Below are 19075 nucleotides of genomic sequence, written 5' to 3' on the forward strand. Positions count from 1 at the left end.
ACTTGAACATTTTCAAGACTTTTAAAAATACAGTCTCACTACTAAATCTTTACACTGCAAGACCAAAGTCTCTGAAAGGATGCCTCAATATTACTTTTTTTTTCTCCTCTCTCTTCTCTTCTCTCTGTCTCCCAGAAATACAGTAGAGTATCAGTTCCTGGATTCAGAAGATGATGATGCTCTTCCTGAGGTCAATACAGGCAATGTGACACACTGCATGACTGACATACCACTGACCTGGCAGGAGCTGGCCATCTGAGCACCACTGCGTTCCCAACTGAGGTGGAACTCTGCATAAGGATTCCCTGTTTCCTTCTCTGAATCCCTTACTGTGAGGACAGAGGAGAGATCTCTACTTAAAGCTGGAAAAAGAAGTACATCAATGGAGAAATTATAATTTGAATGATTGTGCTAAAAAGCAATATAGTACTATAGCCAATTCTCATGCATAGGACATACTCCAAATTTCTTCGAGTTTTTTTTCAGACATTTTCTAGAGTCTGATGTAGAATGACACAAAGGTCTGTGCCAAGTCACTTGCACCTCCTCAGCTTCTACTTCTGGTCAAGCACTATCCTTCAAGCACAAGATTTTTCATATTCTCCTTAAGGTCTCACTTGGAACTACTATTGGTCTTCATCCAGTTTCTATCTAAATAAGCAATAGATGCAGGGCTTACCACCTGAAATACTGACAAATATAACAGATAGCTCCAAAGCCTTGCAAAAAGACAAGTAATTTCATCAAAGTTGGAAATAGGTGACATTAAGTTACCAGTACAAATGTCACTGCTGTGTGTACCTCTTCAATCTTTAAGACAGAAACTGGCCTTATTCTAATAGCAACTTGAATTGCTAGTTAAAGCCATTGTTCCTTGGAACAAATACCCAAGAATTTCCAGGAAGGAAAAACGAAGTACTTATCTTCATTTTAGAGTGATATGACTCTATCAGAGACAGAAACCTAGACTGTATTCACCAGTCTAATGCAAACTGAGAAGGGGTAACAGTTCAGAGGCTACTATCAGGCATAGCAGCCAATACAAGGCAATATTTCCAGTATATTTTCTTCCCTTTCCCTCTTTGGCTTAGTGAATCCAATGCAAGTTTTAAGATGATGAAGATTTCCTCAGGAACTTGACAAAAGAAAGGGTTTTGAAGTCTCCAAAGAGATTAGGAGGATAGATGTTCAGTAATTTTCACCTGCCTGCTACAAGAGAAATGAGAGAACTGAAGACAGGTCATGGATGCTCCACTCTATGCCTTTTACATAAGGATACTGAGCATTACTGGACATACACAAAGTCTCAAAGATTCCTACTATAGAAACCCCCACCATGTGCATTATATGGCATATGTACATGTCCAAAGACCTAAATCACATTTCATCTTATGGCAGGACAATGGTTTTTTATTTACTTTAATGAATAGCTGAGACATTAAGCATGAGATACTAAGGGTGAGATTGAGCTTCACATTAAAGACATCTATATTTAATTATCTATGCTCTCACTGTTTTCAATGGAGACCAAGCTTACAGAGCTACTAAGTAAACCTACAGCACTGGCTCGTTAATGAAATACTTCTCTAGTTCCATTGACCACAGAGAAGGCACACATCACTCCTCTGCCAACATCCAAAACAAGTGACTACAAAATGCAGCTGAGATCAAAGCTTAGGGACTTCATTCGGGAGATAACTGATGAGCAAAAAATGAGGCTTTATCATAACTGAACTGAGATTAGCTCAGTTGGTCAGAGCACAGTGCTAGTAACACCAAGGTTGTGGGTTTGATCCCCATACAAGCCATTCGCTTAAGAACTGGATGTGATGGTCCTTGTGGTTTCCTGCCAACTCAGAATATTCTGTGATTCTGTGAACTCTTATCAATGATTTAACAGGAACAGGTTTGTCTATGGTTAAAATACCATACTATTTGAATTATTGCATATGTAGTATTTTACAGAAATAATGAAATCTTAATGATACTTCAATGTAATTTTCATATATGCAGGGAGAATTAAGAGACAGAAGTCTTTTAAACAATTATCCAAGCAATGCCAATAATCATGCACAGAAGCTTTAAAGTATTAAATAAATTAGTTACACAGTACCAGAGTACTGTTATTGTATATACAGTCGGGCTTATGGGGAGCAAATGCAGAACAAGACCTTTTAAACTTTATTTGATCTATATTTGAATTTTCACACTTGCTAGCTAAAGAGAACCAGAAATTTAGTCATTTCTTATGCAGCAGTACAGTAATACACAATCACATCCTTTGATTACCAGCTTACCTGGAATTGACATCACCGTGTCCAAGTTGACCATGCTGCCCATATCCAAATGTGTAAACATCACCATTCTCCATCAAAACCACTGAAAAACAACAAAATATTTTTCCAACATACACACATGACATGGCACTGCACCAGTGCTGGTTACCTTTCTGAGTAGCAGTTAACGATTCCTAAGAGATCCAGATTCCACAACCAATCACATCTCTATGCAGGAGTAGAGCTCTGCCATGCAGATATTTTAAACTCACTCCAAAATTGCTTACAAGCTCTGATGTAACTCAATATATGATACTTATAGACCTTTTCAATACTGAAGGACAGTGAGCTGCCTTTCACTGCTGGTATCAGGGACATGATGTGGAGATTTGGGTGGTGATCTTACTTTAGAGCACGTAATGAAATGGCATGAAATGTGTCAGGGAAGGTTTAGGCTGGATCTTAAGAAAATGCTCTTAACTCAGAGGGTGGCTGGACACTGCAATAAGCTCCCCAGGGATGCGGTCACAGAAGCCTGACAGAGTTCAAGGAAGGGTTTTGACAATACTCCCAGGCATATGGTGTGATTCTTCAAGATGGTCTTGTGCAGTGCCACGAGTTGGACTCTATCATCTTTGTGGATCCCTTTTACCTGAAGATACTCTATGTTTCCATGACAGTGTAGGAGGCTAAAAAATGACCCTGCCACATTTTTAACTTTCAGCACTCCTGCATATTAAAAACTGAACACAAAGCAGTGAAGACACATTTGGCAACCTTAAAAAAAACAAACCAAACAAAAAACTGTATTATAATTAGCACTGATTTGTTTTTACCTGAATGATGAAATCCACAACTGACTTGTACAGCTCGCAGTTCGCAGTCAAAGCGGACAGCCCCTGGTGGATATGTTGTGATTTTGCTGGCATCCTTCTCACCTCTTTCTCCACTTCCATCTATAAACAAAGCTCACACTTATATCCTATGCATTCTAATAAAGCTATATTAGAAGAATAGTAAATAATAGTAAATAAGTCCCCACTCCACCACTTGTAAGGTAGAATAGAGAACTCACAGAGTAGCAAAAGAGACAGCTCAAAATGCAGCATCAAAGCAGATGTGGAAAATGACAGAAACTATTTTTAAACACTGTACTATGAAGGTACACACTGGAAAATATCCTCTACAGTAGCTACTTCCCAAAGTGGAAAAAAAGAACCAGCAAAACAAAAAATTCAAACTTCAGAAACTTTGCTTAATAGCTATGGCTTTCATTCTTCAATAAGGTAACATTATTAAGTAGGCAGCACTGTAGTTAAACTCAACAGGCTAGTTCTCCCAGTCTACCTTTTCCAATTACTACTCTTTAAGGAGGTTACTTAACTCCAATTCAGCCACAGAGCTCCTATTTTAAGCAGCTGACAATTACTTACACAGCTCTTTTCTATCAAAGCAGACAACTCACCAAGAGTGTATCTGCTTCCTGTCTCCTTTTAGACAACATTTCTGTGACTTCCTTTAGTAAGCATCTATGTGTTTAGTAAGTATGAAGCACAATATTGGTTCCTAAAGTCAAACTGCCTCCACACTGGACAAAAGCACTGAAGTGCAATGTCTTATTCCTAAATTTCTTTCAAGCTACCATATTTTTCAGGAATCACAGTATTTCCATCATCTATCAAACTTTAGTCACATGCTATCTAGCATACAGAAATGACAGAAACACACAAAGCAAAAAATAACTACACATAAAAGACTGCACATTCTTTCTGTGATAATTCTTTTATTGCAGAGAAACTGCTGATACCATAAAATAATTTCACACTTTTGCTACATGCCAGTTTTAAAAAACATTACTGTTCTAAGAATAAAGCTATTTTCTAGTGATGGTTTGAGTACAGAAATTACATGAATCTGCATGTAGTTCACATCTATAAAGGAACAGTGCATACAGGTACTAATGCTTTTGAAGAATTAGGTTTAAAAGCACATGTAAAGTATCCCTTTGAAACACGCACTACATGCTGGATATATGTGAAATGGAGACATGGTTTAAAAAAACCTGTCTCTCAGAATTGCTATGGGATTTTTGAGGATGCGTACTACCAGACTGCACACAAATTAGAAGAAATGTCTCTGAAGGTCTGGCTGCAGCTTTTTTAATACATAAATAACAAAAGCAAATATAAGGAGACAGAATCATCATTTAACAACAGCCCCCAATATTACAGTTTTCCTCTCTGTCCTGCAATTCTGCCTTAAGCAGCTGACAGTATTTTAGTTAAGGTATACTACTTCTCAAATACAGTATCTTTCGACTTTTTATGCCTACTTGTGCATTAAACTCTATGTGCCGAAGTAATCAAGAGGTAGTTCTAGCAGCTGATATTGTCACCAGAATTATTTATTCAGCAAGTGGTCTGCTTACCCCTTCCCAATTTGATACTTCAGACAGGAGCAGAAAACCAGCTGATTATTCTGGAAGTCTACCTGTGGCCCCTGTCTCCCCTCCTCCCTCCAGACACTGCTGAATAATGAAAAATTTGAGGTCTCCCACTGTGCAAATGCTCTTGAATAATCATCTGTCAGAAATACACGTGTCCAGTAAGAATATGTCATGGCTGCATGCACCTCTAATGAAACACACTGGGCATACAGCAACCAGGTCACCCAGGCAGTCACATTAGCAAAATGTAGCAGCTGGCCACCTAACAGCAGCATATCAAGGGATCTGCAGAAACTTAGAGGCACATGTGCATTTTCTGTCTCATTGAAAGAAAAACATCCTGCTCTAAAGGGCTTCAAAAAGTACTACTAAAAAGTTGGGGATTGCCATTTTCTCACCTGATAAATATGCAATACTACTTTTAAATAAAACTTGATTCTAGATATATCCTCATTTTCTCCAAAGTTGTAAATGAAAGAATAACACCATACTTCCCTTGAGGAAACACTAAATATTAGTCTGTAAAATCTGGTGACAAGTACCTTCACATGAAACATGTCTTGCAAATACTTATCTGAATAACAGATTTATTTTAAAGAATAAAATTTTACAAATTTGATGTTTTTAATTTCCAAAGCTAACTTCTTGAAGCTCTAAGAAGGCAGGAATAGAAGCAACTGTCTTTCATACATATCTTATTTTGCTCAAGTGTGAAATTTTTAACTGAAAACAGAATTACTCTCAGCCTTCTTTGCATGGTTAGTAACTGTCTTAAGAGTTCTGAATGTTTTGGATCTTCAAAACTTGATAAGCACTGGGTAAGTTACGTGTAGTTAAGTAACAAAACCTTTGCAACTACAACAGCTAATCTTGTGGGAAAAAAACAGTCTTTTGAGCAAAATATATAAAGCCAAATAGAATACCATTACTTACTGTTAGAGCAACACTTCTGGACTACAGTGTTTATCTGTTACTCCATTATATACTCAATACATATAATATTTATCCAGTAGCACTGACTAGGAGAACTTACACTTCTAGAGATACAGCTGCAAACAAACTGGGTCATCCTCCTTCCTTCGAATACTTTCAAACAGTCAAAGTTTTTTCAATATAAATGCGATTCAAAGGTGGATGCTGAAAGCTTAATTGCAAGTCTCAAGGAACAACTGTAACTAGGGAGATAAAAATTTGTTTTCCTTCAAACAACTGTGCATTTTTTCATTTCATCAAAAGTAATATCAAAATACTTGTTCCTGAAAGGGAAGCATAAAAAGCCTTCTGAAGCAGAGATTGTTCTTGCTGGATGCATGGAGCCTTTAAAAAGAGCAAGTTCGTACCTCCAGTGTTATCCAACTACAGTACTACTGAACAGAAACTTTGACTTCATCTCTCTGAGAGAGAAGAAAGCCCTAAGGAAAAGCTGTGAAGGGCTTCCTGCTATCAAGACAGGGGTGTGTTCCATGAACAGCTTCACAATGACGGGTTTTCACCTCTGATATCTCAAAGTTGGGGAAGCAAAGAGAGAAAACTGCAAATATAACCACTCAGAAAATTCTTAACTCCTGAAGACAATTATCCTCCTCCATTAAACATGCTTAGAAGTTCTCTTGGCTCATACTGCTGCCACAAAAACCACTGCTTTCCAGGAATGAAGAAAAAGCTCGTTCAGTTCCATAAGCAAGGGAAATAATAAGTTTTAAAAAACCCAAACCCAGCATTGTTACAGAATAACACTGTGGACCCTCACTAGGCCCAGACCAGAGGAAAAGCATTTTGTTAGTTTCCTCAGCAGTAAGGGTGGTGACAACTCTATTCCTCACTTACTATCCATCTTTGGAAGAGAAAAAAAACCACTTCTAAAACTGTAAAATACATGTCTTCTCCCCATAGATGAAAAGCTTCAATGGAATATGACTGTACAGTAAAAATTCTTACAGTAACTGTCTCTTCAGACCACATCATATGCCAACAAATTTTTATTCTGTTCAGCAGCAATTACCCAAATAGAACATATTGGTCAAATTACTGGTTAGTTTCTGTGATGTCCAACCTTTACAAGGTGTTCTGAATGCCATAATATAATTTACAGACTTTATATACAACATTACTTTTAACAAATCAGCCTATGCCTGCAGCTTCTTGGCTGTCGATCCCAGGCTGCAGCTGAAATATCTGTAATCAATTTTATTGCTACAGTGCAGGAGTAAGAGACATACACTCTGGTTGTGAAAATCATCCAACCTATGAAGGCAGCAAAAAAAGTCAGTCTGTTGGATGCTTGAGAGGCTGCTACAGAGCTTACTTGAGCTTATAGGTAAAATAAAATATGCAGAATCAGAAGTACATAATAAGAACAATAAAGTGGTAACAAACTCACATTCTAATTATAAACTCAGACTTAGATGTAGGTTTTTCATTGTCAGCTGTCTCACTTCAAGCACAGAGTGCTTCAAACTACTCTGCCATTCACATGGTATCTTAGACAGCTGTAAAGTTAAAAAACAAATTCCAAGTAAGTTTTCTTGAACATCTGGTAATTTTCTCTTAGTATCTGCAACATGGCTGACCTATATCTTCTTCCATCTATGCAGGTTCATCTTCACTGACCCTTTGTCATTTTCAGGGTATTTGTTTCACATTCCTTAGAACATTTACCACTACTTCCAAATACAGGAAAAAAGTGGCATTCAAATTGCTGAATCTTAGCTGACTTAAGGAGCTTACTTTGTTTTAAATTGCTACTCAGTTCATTTCTACAGTTGGGAAAATTTTAGACTTTTATTGATCTTTTTTACTCAGATCTCCAGTTATGGGAATCCACAGGGATTGGAAATGTTGACTGGAAACTCACTACCTCATTAAAAAATGAGGATGAAGAACAAGCTCATTTCTTTCTTAGTGTCAAACCACTCCATGAATATCAAAAATGTAATACCTAATAACTTCTATTAATAATTGTGGAAGACACAGATCAGGAAGACTAGGCTTAATTATGCAGTTTTTTTACAGTAACAAAGATTTGATATGCAGAGCCTATAAATGTGAAAAGAGTAAATGATGATGGCAAGATTTCTAAAAATCAGATTTTTCAATGAAGTTGGAGTTTTCAACTGGACAATCAAATAGAGGAATTCCACAAGTGACAGACATGTAGATCATTATGAAAAAATTCTTTACTCTGAGGGTGATGAAGCACTGGAACAGGCTACCCAGAGAAATTGAGGATGCCCAACCACCATAAGTGTTCTAGGCCAGGCTGGATGGGGCTTTGAGCAACCTGATCTAGTGGAAGGTGTCCTTGTCCATGTCAGCCGGTTGGGACAGGATCATCTTTAAGGTACCTTCCAAGTCAAACCATTCTGTCACTTCATGGCTTGACAGCGTGTACAAGTACACAAATACACTTTTTTATTAGACTATAACTGTCTGAAAAAGTCCTGAGGAAGCTGTGCACGTTCAAGTTTAAATATAATTATCAATAGAAGTTCTGCAGCTGCAAGCATAGAAGTGGCAACAGGTAAGTAACAGCAAGCTTAGTACTGGCCTTATCAGTACTACAAGCTGAACTAAATGTTCCTTGCCCAGGGATCTTGATGGTCTGGTTGGTGTGAAGATTACTATACAGAAATATCTGAAAGAAGAAGACAGTTTGGAAAACATCCTGTTCAAAAATGAATGCTGATTTCAATGTGATAGTGTCCTTTTATCTCTGCTCTGTTATAGCTTTTACATTTTGCCTCAAGAAGACAGAGGTGTCTTCTAAGATAAGAAATATACACGATCTTTTTCGCAATTCCCACCTTGCCTCTTACTTAGATAACAATCCATTTCACCAGTTTTCCTTCTTCCCTTGGAATCTCTTGGAGAAGGGGTGTTTCTAGTTCCTAGTGGAATTTACTGGCTATCTTTTGAAAGGCAATCTTCTGAGGCAGAGAAAGGCCTAAAAGTTTATTTGAACGCCTCCTTATCTTTTCAAAGTAAGACACAAAGAACTAAAATAAACTGAGTATTTCCTTCCATGTAGCTTTCCTTTAAGAAAAATAGATGTTCAGTTCTACATGGCATATCTGAGAAAAATCTTCCAGTACAACACAGATCTTTACATTGTTCTTACAACTGCAAGAAGCAACATAAGCCTCAAACTGACAGTAGTATAAGGAGATACTTGACCTGAAGTAAGCTCTCTTTCAGCATGCAAGCTCTCCAGTGAGATTATGATAGGCTATTCTACTGAATCCATCAGACAAAGCTCGGACAACATGCCTTCCAAAGACTGAATGCTATGTAGATTCAAAGGATCAGATTTTGCTTTCATTTCCATAAAATAACTTAAGATGATATTACAATCCAGTATGTTTATAACTCAGTAAATCTATCACCCACACCCACTGAAATTTTATCTCATAAGGCTTCAAACTGACAAACAGTTTGTTTGCATACGTACCAAACACAATCAGTAACTTCCACTAATTCAACAGAAACGCCCTACTAACACTTTTAATATTTAGCTATTATTAAGAAAATAGTTGAAGTATTCTGGGTTCACCATTTTTAGGAGCTTCCTACTTACTTTGATCAGTTCTGTAACCTCCAATTTACATATTTACCTTTTATATATATGTACACATATAATGTATGTAACACACACATCAGTACACAGATATATACAATCTACAATCTACAATCAGATTTGAGACAGTTCAACTTCAGTTGAAATATTTAGTAATACACTACCACTTTCTAAGAAACATATATGTCATTTATATCTGAACAAATGACACACTCATAAATGAAGATATAATGAATTGGCTTGCCAGACATACAAAAATGTCTGAAATATCAAGAAACTTTCATACTTATACTCTGTAAAAAACATTTAACTCAAGAATATTGCAGACAAAAACCTGTATTTTGATTTGCATTCTCCCCATTCAAAGTTAGCAACAAGTAATAATTACATTATTTCAAATACTTCACTCCTAAAAAGGTCTTGCTGAAAGATTACATACCTATTAAAAGATATATGCCAGAATTAACAAGCCTGGAACTGATATGTTCAAGTAATCACGCCAAATACACAACATAAAGGATAAAAAAGCCAACACAAATGCAGTGCAACAGTCTTGAGTCACTCTAACACATAAAGTTTCCTACAGTAAAAATAACCTCAAGAATGAGACAGCATTAGAAATGAGAGAAGATACACAGAAAGACAATGCATATTTCACGAAAAAAAAAAAGGGGGGGGGGGGGGGGGGGGGGAGAAAAACAAAGATGATGCAGACTAACAACATTTACACTTCTAAAGAAAGGTCAACATTTAAATCCATTTTCTTTCTCCTCAGGTAAGATACTAACAGGAAGAAAGGCAGAACTCATTTTGTGCAGTTCTTTGAAAAGATAGATGCAGTATCTGGAAGAAGTGACTGGGAGGCTGGGCTTATTTCCACCCTAGTCAATAAGGAAGACCAAATACCTTTGTGCTTGTCCCGTTTATGCTTTAGCGGTGCTGGAGAGAGTCTGATTCTGGCTAGAGCCTGTTCTCGATGGTTCATAAAAATAGGACCAGGAATTACAAGGGGGCCTGAGGAGAAACATTTTGCACATGCATAGGAAAGCTCACAAAATGGAAACAGTGTGTTAAACAAAATTCAAATTAAAAGCAATGAAAAAACCAAAAATAATTATTATAATCTGGCTTTCTTAAATTAAAAAGACTTTAAAATACAAGAAAGTTGCCATTTCTTGATAACTTGTGCAAAAAAAAACAATAAATATCCCATAGTGATAATTTCACCTGAATTTCTAAGTATGCAACTGTACTGCAAACAACAGAAATACAACATACTTACAGTAGAGTAAAAGTTAGAAATTTGTCTTTGAAAGATAAGAATAATTAATTACCTTGCCTTAGATCCTACAATATAACATTCAAAATACTGATCTGGAACAAGATCAATATCAAATTTAAAAACCACTACCATACACTTGTTTGCAATTATGATATTTAAGATGCAGAGTTGTAACTTTTAAAGAAGTTCCACATTTCATGAAGTTATTCAAATAATGAGATTCTTTTCTTATCTACTTAGTAATTCTGAAATCCATTTATTTCAAAAATACTTTTCCATCTATTGAAAGGTCTTCAAGTGAGGGTTTGATTTAAAGAAAGCAATGATACACATATTTTAAATGTTTCCAGATTGCTTTTTCTTTTTAAAAATCTAGACTCAGGCAGTGAGGTACTAAGCTTAATTGAGGCTGAGTATAAACAGGTCATGGACAAGCAATTTGTTTCTTAAATCTAAATTTCTCCTGTTTTATAGGTAAAGCATGCCACCAAGAATTTTTTGGACATGTCTTGTCCTTTCAGAAGCCTCATATTCAACATAAACCATGAATCAGGAGCAACTAATTCTGCCAAGTGACACTCAGTTCCATAGGTTCCCAAATCCAGCCCTTCCAGGAACAGTAAACAAAAGCACCCCAAATCAGGCAGTGGTGTTATAAACGGTTTATGCGAAACTTCGAATAAAATATTCCTCCTTCTTCTGCAAATTCATTGATACTCTGATTCTTTAGCTGAACTTAATATTAACAAGACAATGAAGGTTAACTTTTCATAAATGCCCACTGCCTGAGGTTTTCCGCTATCAGCTTTAGACCATCACCTTCTTCACTAATACTAAACAGCATGGATAGGCATTTAGGTGGAAGTTAGGCTGAATCTGTGTAGCTTTAGAACCTTTAGATGAAGAAACTCTCTATACAGAGAAGCTCCTGAATTTTAGCATTTACTTAAAAGACAAAATGAAAAATGTTTTAAAAATACACTACTGTTTATCTCCCTAGCTTAGGGGTTCAAACATGTTAGATAATACAATGGTCCTCAACTTCCCCAGTCATGTTTGTTTCTGCACACAGCACAGAATTTTTGTTTTTGTTCTACTGTCTTTATTTGGACTCTCTTTATTCCAGAACAGTCCCTCTTGCTAATTCAGAGCTCCTTCTCCTAATCAAGGGTCATAATTTGCTTTTGATTTACCTGCATCTTGCAGATCCTTCCTCCAGTTGTCTTGCCATTGTGCACCCCCTTTTCACAGTCTCCTCTAAATTGGAACTTCCATTTAATAGATGCATTTTTGGTAAACATTACTTTCCGCCAAACCACTTGCTATATTTAATATTGTGTTTTCCAGAGTTTTGACTTACACATAAAATCACACATTTTGCTTCTTAACAAGTTGGAGGGGATAAAGTGAGGAGCATCCTGAGGCACACCAGGAAAAGGCAAAAAGGGGAAGAGACAAATGACAAGCAGATTAGAAAAGCTAAAGATGTCTGAAGGACGAATGGTACACAGGAAAGGTGAATGAAGAACAAGAGAAAACAAGGCAAAAGTAGGACTTACTGAAAAGGTCCTAATGAAATTAAAATCTGAAGAAATAGAGAATTGATAGGACAATGTGACAGAAGTGAAACTCAGATTACCACAGTTGCAAAAAGAGATACAAGGACTGCAAAGAGTGTGGCTTGAAGAATGTACATCTAAAATATTTGTGCATGACTGAACGATCTCTAGATAACTTACACAAACATTCCAGCTCAAAATAAAATGCTTGCACAATGAACAGTGCAGGGAACAAGATACAGCCCTGAAGGAAGCCTTTGGCATTTTAGTGCTAAGAGCAAAGCTAACAAAAGAGAATTTCAGGAGGATAGAAGGAAGTGAAGCACAGTAGGATGAGCACAAGAACTACAGGAGATTTGTAAGACAGAGGATGTTTAGTAAGCATAAGAGCCTGTCAGCTCCAGGATGGTGCAAGCACACAGCTGCCATTGGTTTCCAAGCTACTCATCTGAATCACACTTTCCTAGTCAACACGACAATTCTGTGACAATCTATTCAGGATTGATCTTTGCTTCTGGATATTACTATATACTCTACACATCTACCATTGTGTAAACAACTTGATTCCAAAATAAAGTTAAATGCAATAGATTGCCATTTCACAGTAATTTGTACCCAAATCCATTTAACGTATCTGTTATCTTCTTCGGCTTTTTGTGCATGCTAAATCTGTAACATGATCATAATAGAAAAGGAAACTACAAAAGTGAAATCAAAATCTACATTTTGATTGCACTGTGATGTCTGCCTCCTTGGTCATGTGCTGGCAAGGTGCAAAGTACCTCCCCTTCCAAAATAACACAGGCAACAAAACATTACAACCATTCGTGGTAACCGTATCTGCTTTGTGTTTACATCTGAGGTTGCCTGTACAAAGGGAGCAAAGTTTAGGTGCCAAGAATATTCTTAGTGGAACAATCCAGCCATGCTTTAGATACTACTTTTAATTTGTTAAAAAATGCCTGCAGAGCATTATTTGGAAAACTCTTTCAGAAGTCTCTAAAACAGATCTGCATGTGGATTAACAATCTATTACTATTACTAGTCTCCACCTTAGAAGATCAAGTGACAGAGATAAGCAAAGAGGAGTCACTGGTAGACTACAGAGCTATTTTAAATCAGTTGCTATATGATGCAAAATGACATTTAGTCTCTCCCTTGACACACTGTTTTTCCACAGCTGAGCTGAGATTCTGAACAGTCCTAGCTGAAATGTCAAGATTAGCCTTCCTTTCTGAGTCCATACTCTTCAAATTGGACATTGTTTGGCAAGGGATTCAAAGCATGTAAAAAGGATAATTAACCAAAGAATTAATTTCATTTTCTCCAAATAGAATGCAATTATTAAATAATACAGGGGACTTCAGAAAAATGTATACAATTACTTCACTCTACATGCACTTACATGCTTTGGCACTCCCTCTTGGTCATCTAAGTTCTCAGACAAAACTATGAAAGTTTAATTTTGACTTTACATTAAACATTCTTTGATTTCTTCTAGTACCTCACCCTAAACAAATGCTATTTGGCAAGCTGTGATTGCAGGAGACTGAAACCAATCATCAAATGCTAACTTCTGTACCAGAGCACTGAACACAGCAGGCTACCTGAAAAAAAAATAGTACACGATGCCACATACATAGAGAAAAGTAGGATAAATTCAGATTGCAGAACAAAGTCTGAGGTTGGATCATAGCCTCTGTTGTAAAAACCTATTTTTGGCTTCTTGAAAGAGACCAAGCACTTTTTTTTTTTTTTTTTTTTTTTTTTTTTTTTTTTTTTTTTTTTTTTTTTGGGGGGGGGGGGGGAGGGGAGAGAATATGGAATATGTTTTAGGCGTTTTTTTAAATAATAAAATGGGAGATAGAACCTTAATGTAGGAAATTAGTTATCCAACAGGTCAACAGATTGCTGATTTTGAAAAAATATACTTCATAAAATGGAACTGGAGACAAATACTTCATTTCAGTTCCACTAGAAGCAAAAAACGTTATAGGGAGATAACGTCCCACCTGTAAAGCCTTAAAGGAAACAAAATTTAATATTCTTATGAGGCAGGGCTCATATTAATGGAGCATGTTGTTTAGAACTGTATTTTTCATTGCTATGACTAGCAATTTATTATTAAGGCAAAAACATTCATGGAGAACATCATGTTTTGCAGGCACTAGGGTTAACTGCAGTTTGCTACTTTTGTTCAAAACACTGAAAATAAAGACAGGATATGTGTCTCTTCCTCCAGTCTTAAAACAATATTTAAATTGTACAAATCAAGTGTGGAAGGAAAATTAAGACCTTTTTAAGGAGAAAAAGAGATGCATTCTAGCCAAACAAGCATGCAGGGCAATATGGAAGTAATACGAGAATGAGATGGAAGTTTATGATAATATTAATTTTGATCCTTTCTCTATTCTGAATACTTGACTTTGTATAGATTGTTAAATAAATATGAAAGATGCCTTTCTACATATAAATACATGAAATAAATTTAAACAGCAAATATTAACCAGAATTGTTCTTACTGAGTCTACTATAAATCTGACTTCTGAAACTATAATACAAATATTTTTACTTTAATCAGTCTTAGTAACAATAATTAGCTCTTTCAGAAAGGAATCATGGACTCCAGTGTAACAATCTAACTTCACAAAACCATACCTGATGGTCATTAGGGGCAAAAGCCTACAGCTTTCTCTTGAAAGCATTCCTAAAAAGTCATGTGTGAGTTTAATATTGTTTCAAGTAAAAAGGTTTTGATTGGTTTTGAATTGTTTAAAGAACTTTGAAATAAAAGTAATCCTGAAAGCATCAAAACAAACACTTAACTAAACCCGTAAAAAGAAGCTGCACAATTATTTAGTAAGTAATATTGCACTTGTACAGATAGTTCTGCAGTATATTTCGGTACATGTTCAGCAATGAACAAACAAACTGATTCCAAGCTCAGAGCAGCTTGTACAGATATTAAACAGATTTATATGATACTTAGCCTACCATGGTAAAACTAATCACTGAATTAATTGAATCAGTTACACTTCAGAAAAATGAGAAAATGCTCAAATCTAGACAGCTCAGATGATATTGTCTTAAAACAGAGCAGCTTGGACTAAAATTAATCAATTGTCTGTGGGTTCTTTGTTGTTGCAAGTACGGTAAGACTGATGAAAATTAATTTTCCTTTTCTGTAAGGGCATCAAAAGCTAAACCTTGCTTAATTACACACCAAATCTGCATCTCAGTAATGATCACCTAGAGGTTTTTACATCACAGGCTGAGAAAGAATAGTAGTGAAATACCAGGGAAACATGAGACCATTTATTGCTGCTGCATTGAGAACCATCTATGTATTTTTTTAGCTTATTAGTTAAATATAGTTTAAAAAGCTATTCTAATGTTCTCATTGCCTTCTGAAAAAAAAAAAAAAAAAAAAAAAAAAAACCAAAAAAAAACCCCACCAACCCAGAATTATATTCAAGTGATAAACTGAAATCTTTGACTATTCCAACTTCCATTACCTCAAATACCAATCTGAAAAAGTCTCATGAAGAGCTTTCAAGATAAGCTCTCTCAGAAAATGCTAATCTTAGGTTCATTACATTAACTGTACAAAGTGGCCCACAGATTTCTGTAATCCCTTAAGGTATAATTTAATGTCCCTCGATGAAAAAAATAAGTTTCATAGAAAAGAAAAAATAATTAATCATGTTTTGAACATTCCAACATACAAAACTTCTTCATTGCCACAGAAAACAATGAAATGTAGCCATTTCCATATTCATCTCTCATTACTCTCATCAAGCCCCAAACCAGCTTGAAAAAAACCCAAACATTTCACCATATGGAAAATCAGCTCCTTCACTTCTCTCCAGAAGATAGACAGTGAAGAGCTGAGATAATTCCATCAATAATTATGTTGAGATACTATGATTTAGCATAGAAGCTGTGATGAACACAGCTGGCTTTATTTCTCAGAAGGTCATACACCCAACACAACAATGTGGAATTGATTTTGAGCCCTCTTCACTGTTTGTCACAGTCACTTCTGTGCAGAAAAGAGCAAACAACCATAATAAAAATTAAGTAACTCAGAAGAAAATTTAAATAGTTGATTATACTAAACAAACACTTTTTACCCACCATAAATTTCAAAGATCTATTTTTTTTCACTAAAGCAGAATTTCTTTCTTGAATACAGCAATATGAACAACTGATTTGAAACATAAAAATTATTAGCTGGCTATAATTCCATCACAGGAACTACAGTTTGTGACTCATTTCAAGGTAAAATACAAAGGAATCTTCATCATAAGCACTTAAAATTTCTGAAGTTACTTAGTGTGCTCCTGCTGAGCAGCACGTATACAGTCCTTTACAACACTGGCAGGCTACTTAGATGATGTTTGAGAAGTGAGTTAGTTGCTTGTGACAGTAACACCGAACCAGGTCATTGATATTGCAGCTATAAACTACTTCTGCCCAGAACATTCAAATTCAGAGTCAGCATTTTCAGATAAATGCAAATAAAGATGAGCATCCTTATCTTCTTCAATACAAGAGACCACAACTGGTCTTGTGAAGGAATTAAATGATTGTAACACCTGCAGACATAACCATCACTTTCGCTCTTAATTCAAGTGGACCCTAAGAACATATTTTTATATCAGAGGTCACTGTAACAGGACCAAATCCAGAGCTTTGGTAAAGAAGCACAATTAGACAACTTAAAAATCAGTATAATTCCAGCACTTGTGCTCTTACACCTCACTCCTAAAATTTAGTCCTATTTCAACACATTCAGTGGGCAAATGGATGAGAGCTTTCTTTGTGATTTTTTTGTTTTATTTGTATGACTGTTTTAGGAATGAAACATTCCTGTATTTTTAAATCTTCCATAGTTCTCTTGTTTATAATATAATACAAACAATATAATATAAATATAATATGATAAAACACAAGATTTACTGAAATATTTGTATTGAATAAAGGTTACAAATTGGAACTAAAGAGTTTGCAGCTACATTCAGTGATGGATCCTTGACTATCATAAACTACGCATGCTTTGTTTCTTACAAAAGAACAAAAGACATGCATTAACACACTAAGTAACCCAGAAATCAGAATCCTGACAAACTAAATACTGTGTACCTCAATAAAAGGTCCTAAAGAGCTGGTCCGGCCTTTAACAAACTAAGCAGTGCTTTCAGAACATTGAAAGTTTGAAAGTTTTCTTCGCATCTCCAAATAGCTATTTCATTAGCACGGATTTGTTCACAGTTACATATGCACAAATACTAGAATTCCTGGGAAAACTAAGCAACAAGTAACCTGTCTGTTTTTTTTAATCATTGTTATAACTATGTTTTTTTGGACTGCTAAACCTTTTGCACAAAAAATCTAGTAGATTATCTAAATGTTCTCGTTCTCTCTCATGAAAAAAGCAGCATCATAAGAGTTGTCAAGAATGGTACAATTCTTTGCACCAACTCATTAATGAAAAACTGCAGCATTTGGATGGAGAAGCAAAAAAGCTCTTTAATCTGATTATGAAAATCAAGATTGATTACCAAACCAAATATTCATACTTGATTACATAAATCAAGATCTCTAAGTATTTGTGAAATGCTGCTCCCAGCTTTATCCAAAGAAGTCATTCTGAACCAAAACAGGAGACTAATCTCCAAGCCTTCCAGACTGGCCTACCCACTACCTCCCACAAGCACACAGGTACGGGAATTCAACACCTTTTACATAGAGAATGTAACACCAATGTGAGCAACAAGCTGGCCAACAATATCATTTTAGCTATAGCCCCTATATAGGATCACAGGATCAACTAGGTTGGAAAAGACCTTTGAGATCATCAAGTCCAACCAATGATCAAACACCCCCAGGTAAACTGGACCATGATACTAAAGGCCACATCCAGTCTTCCTTTAAATACCTTCAGGGATGGTGACTCCACCACCTCTCTGGGCAGCCCATTCCAATTCCCAATCACCCTTTCTCTGAAGAACTTCTTCCAAATGTCTAGCTTAAACTGCCTGCAGTGCAGTGTAAGACTGTGTTCCTCCTGTCCTGTCACTGGTTGCCTGGGAGAAGAGACCAATCTCCACCTGGCTACCACCTTCTTTCACCCATACATCTATAAAATCAAACATAACAGCACATTCCTGATAACGTTCAACTCTTTTTTTGCTTTTTGAAACAGATGGTAAACAGAAGGGATAAGCAGCTCTGATTCTACTTCTAACCAGAGAAATAGAAGCAAATGTAAATTTTTCTCTGCCACTCTTCTTTTAACTGAAATTTACCTCTCAGCTCTGTCATCACTGATGAGCTGAACAGTGGCACCTTTCAATAATGCCTGGGCATTTAATTAGGATTCAAGAAAAAATTGTTAACTACACTTAACATTTGCCAGCAGCACACAGCAACTCTGACCTAAACAAAGGCTTCACCTCACAGCTAAAACTAGCCACAAAGATGCAAAGAAATATAAAAATTCCATCCTTTTCCATTTGCATAGGCAATTGCAAGCTTTCTCTTTCTTGTTGATCCTTATTTGTGGTTAAAACCAGCAGTTTCTTAATGCAAGTGAAATAAAGGCATAATTCCCATTCACTGGCACAGTCTACAAAATAATTTAGATTACAAGGCACATTTTGTATTCAAGTAAAGCCAGTATCTAATTCATAAAAGAAGAATCAAGGTGGTATTTACTAACACAGCAGGAACCTGAAAGAGCTCACATCCCAATAAGCTATTCCTCTTCCCAACACACAATAATCTTCGCAACCACATCATCATGCTTTACAAAAATACTACAGTTTACATTCAGTCTAAATTTCTCAAATTCAATTTGACTAAGGTATTTCAGAACATGAAGAGTACTGAAAAGTTCTTAAGGTACCTTATTATTTGTGTGGAAATTCAACAGCG

At 36.1% G+C, this 19075-nt stretch overlaps 1 protein-coding gene across 16 annotated transcripts in view; it reads right to left on the reverse strand.

The window, feature by feature from the left end:
• Positions 1-19075, reverse strand: part of MYCBP2 (MYC binding protein 2) — a 174257-nt gene that overhangs the window by 100320 nt on the left and 54862 nt on the right. For 14 of the 16 annotated variants that reach the window (XM_066313401.1, XM_066313405.1, XM_066313400.1 and 11 more), the window contains exons 18-20: positions 10202-10309; positions 3113-3232; positions 2298-2379 (exon numbers count right to left, since the gene is read on the reverse strand). In XM_066313401.1, coding sequence (XP_066169498.1) covers positions 2298-2379; positions 3113-3232; positions 10202-10309 — 310 coding nt within the window. Of the gene's footprint in view, positions 1-237; positions 324-2297; positions 2380-3112; positions 3233-10201; positions 10310-19075 lie in introns of those variants that run through there. The other 2 variants (XM_066313404.1, XM_066313414.1) reach the window with 2 other exon arrangements.

This window comes from Sylvia atricapilla, chromosome 2 (assembly GCF_009819655.1).
Source record: "Sylvia atricapilla isolate bSylAtr1 chromosome 2, bSylAtr1.pri, whole genome shotgun sequence".
Classification (NCBI taxonomy): Eukaryota; Metazoa; Chordata; class Aves; order Passeriformes; family Sylviidae; genus Sylvia; species Sylvia atricapilla.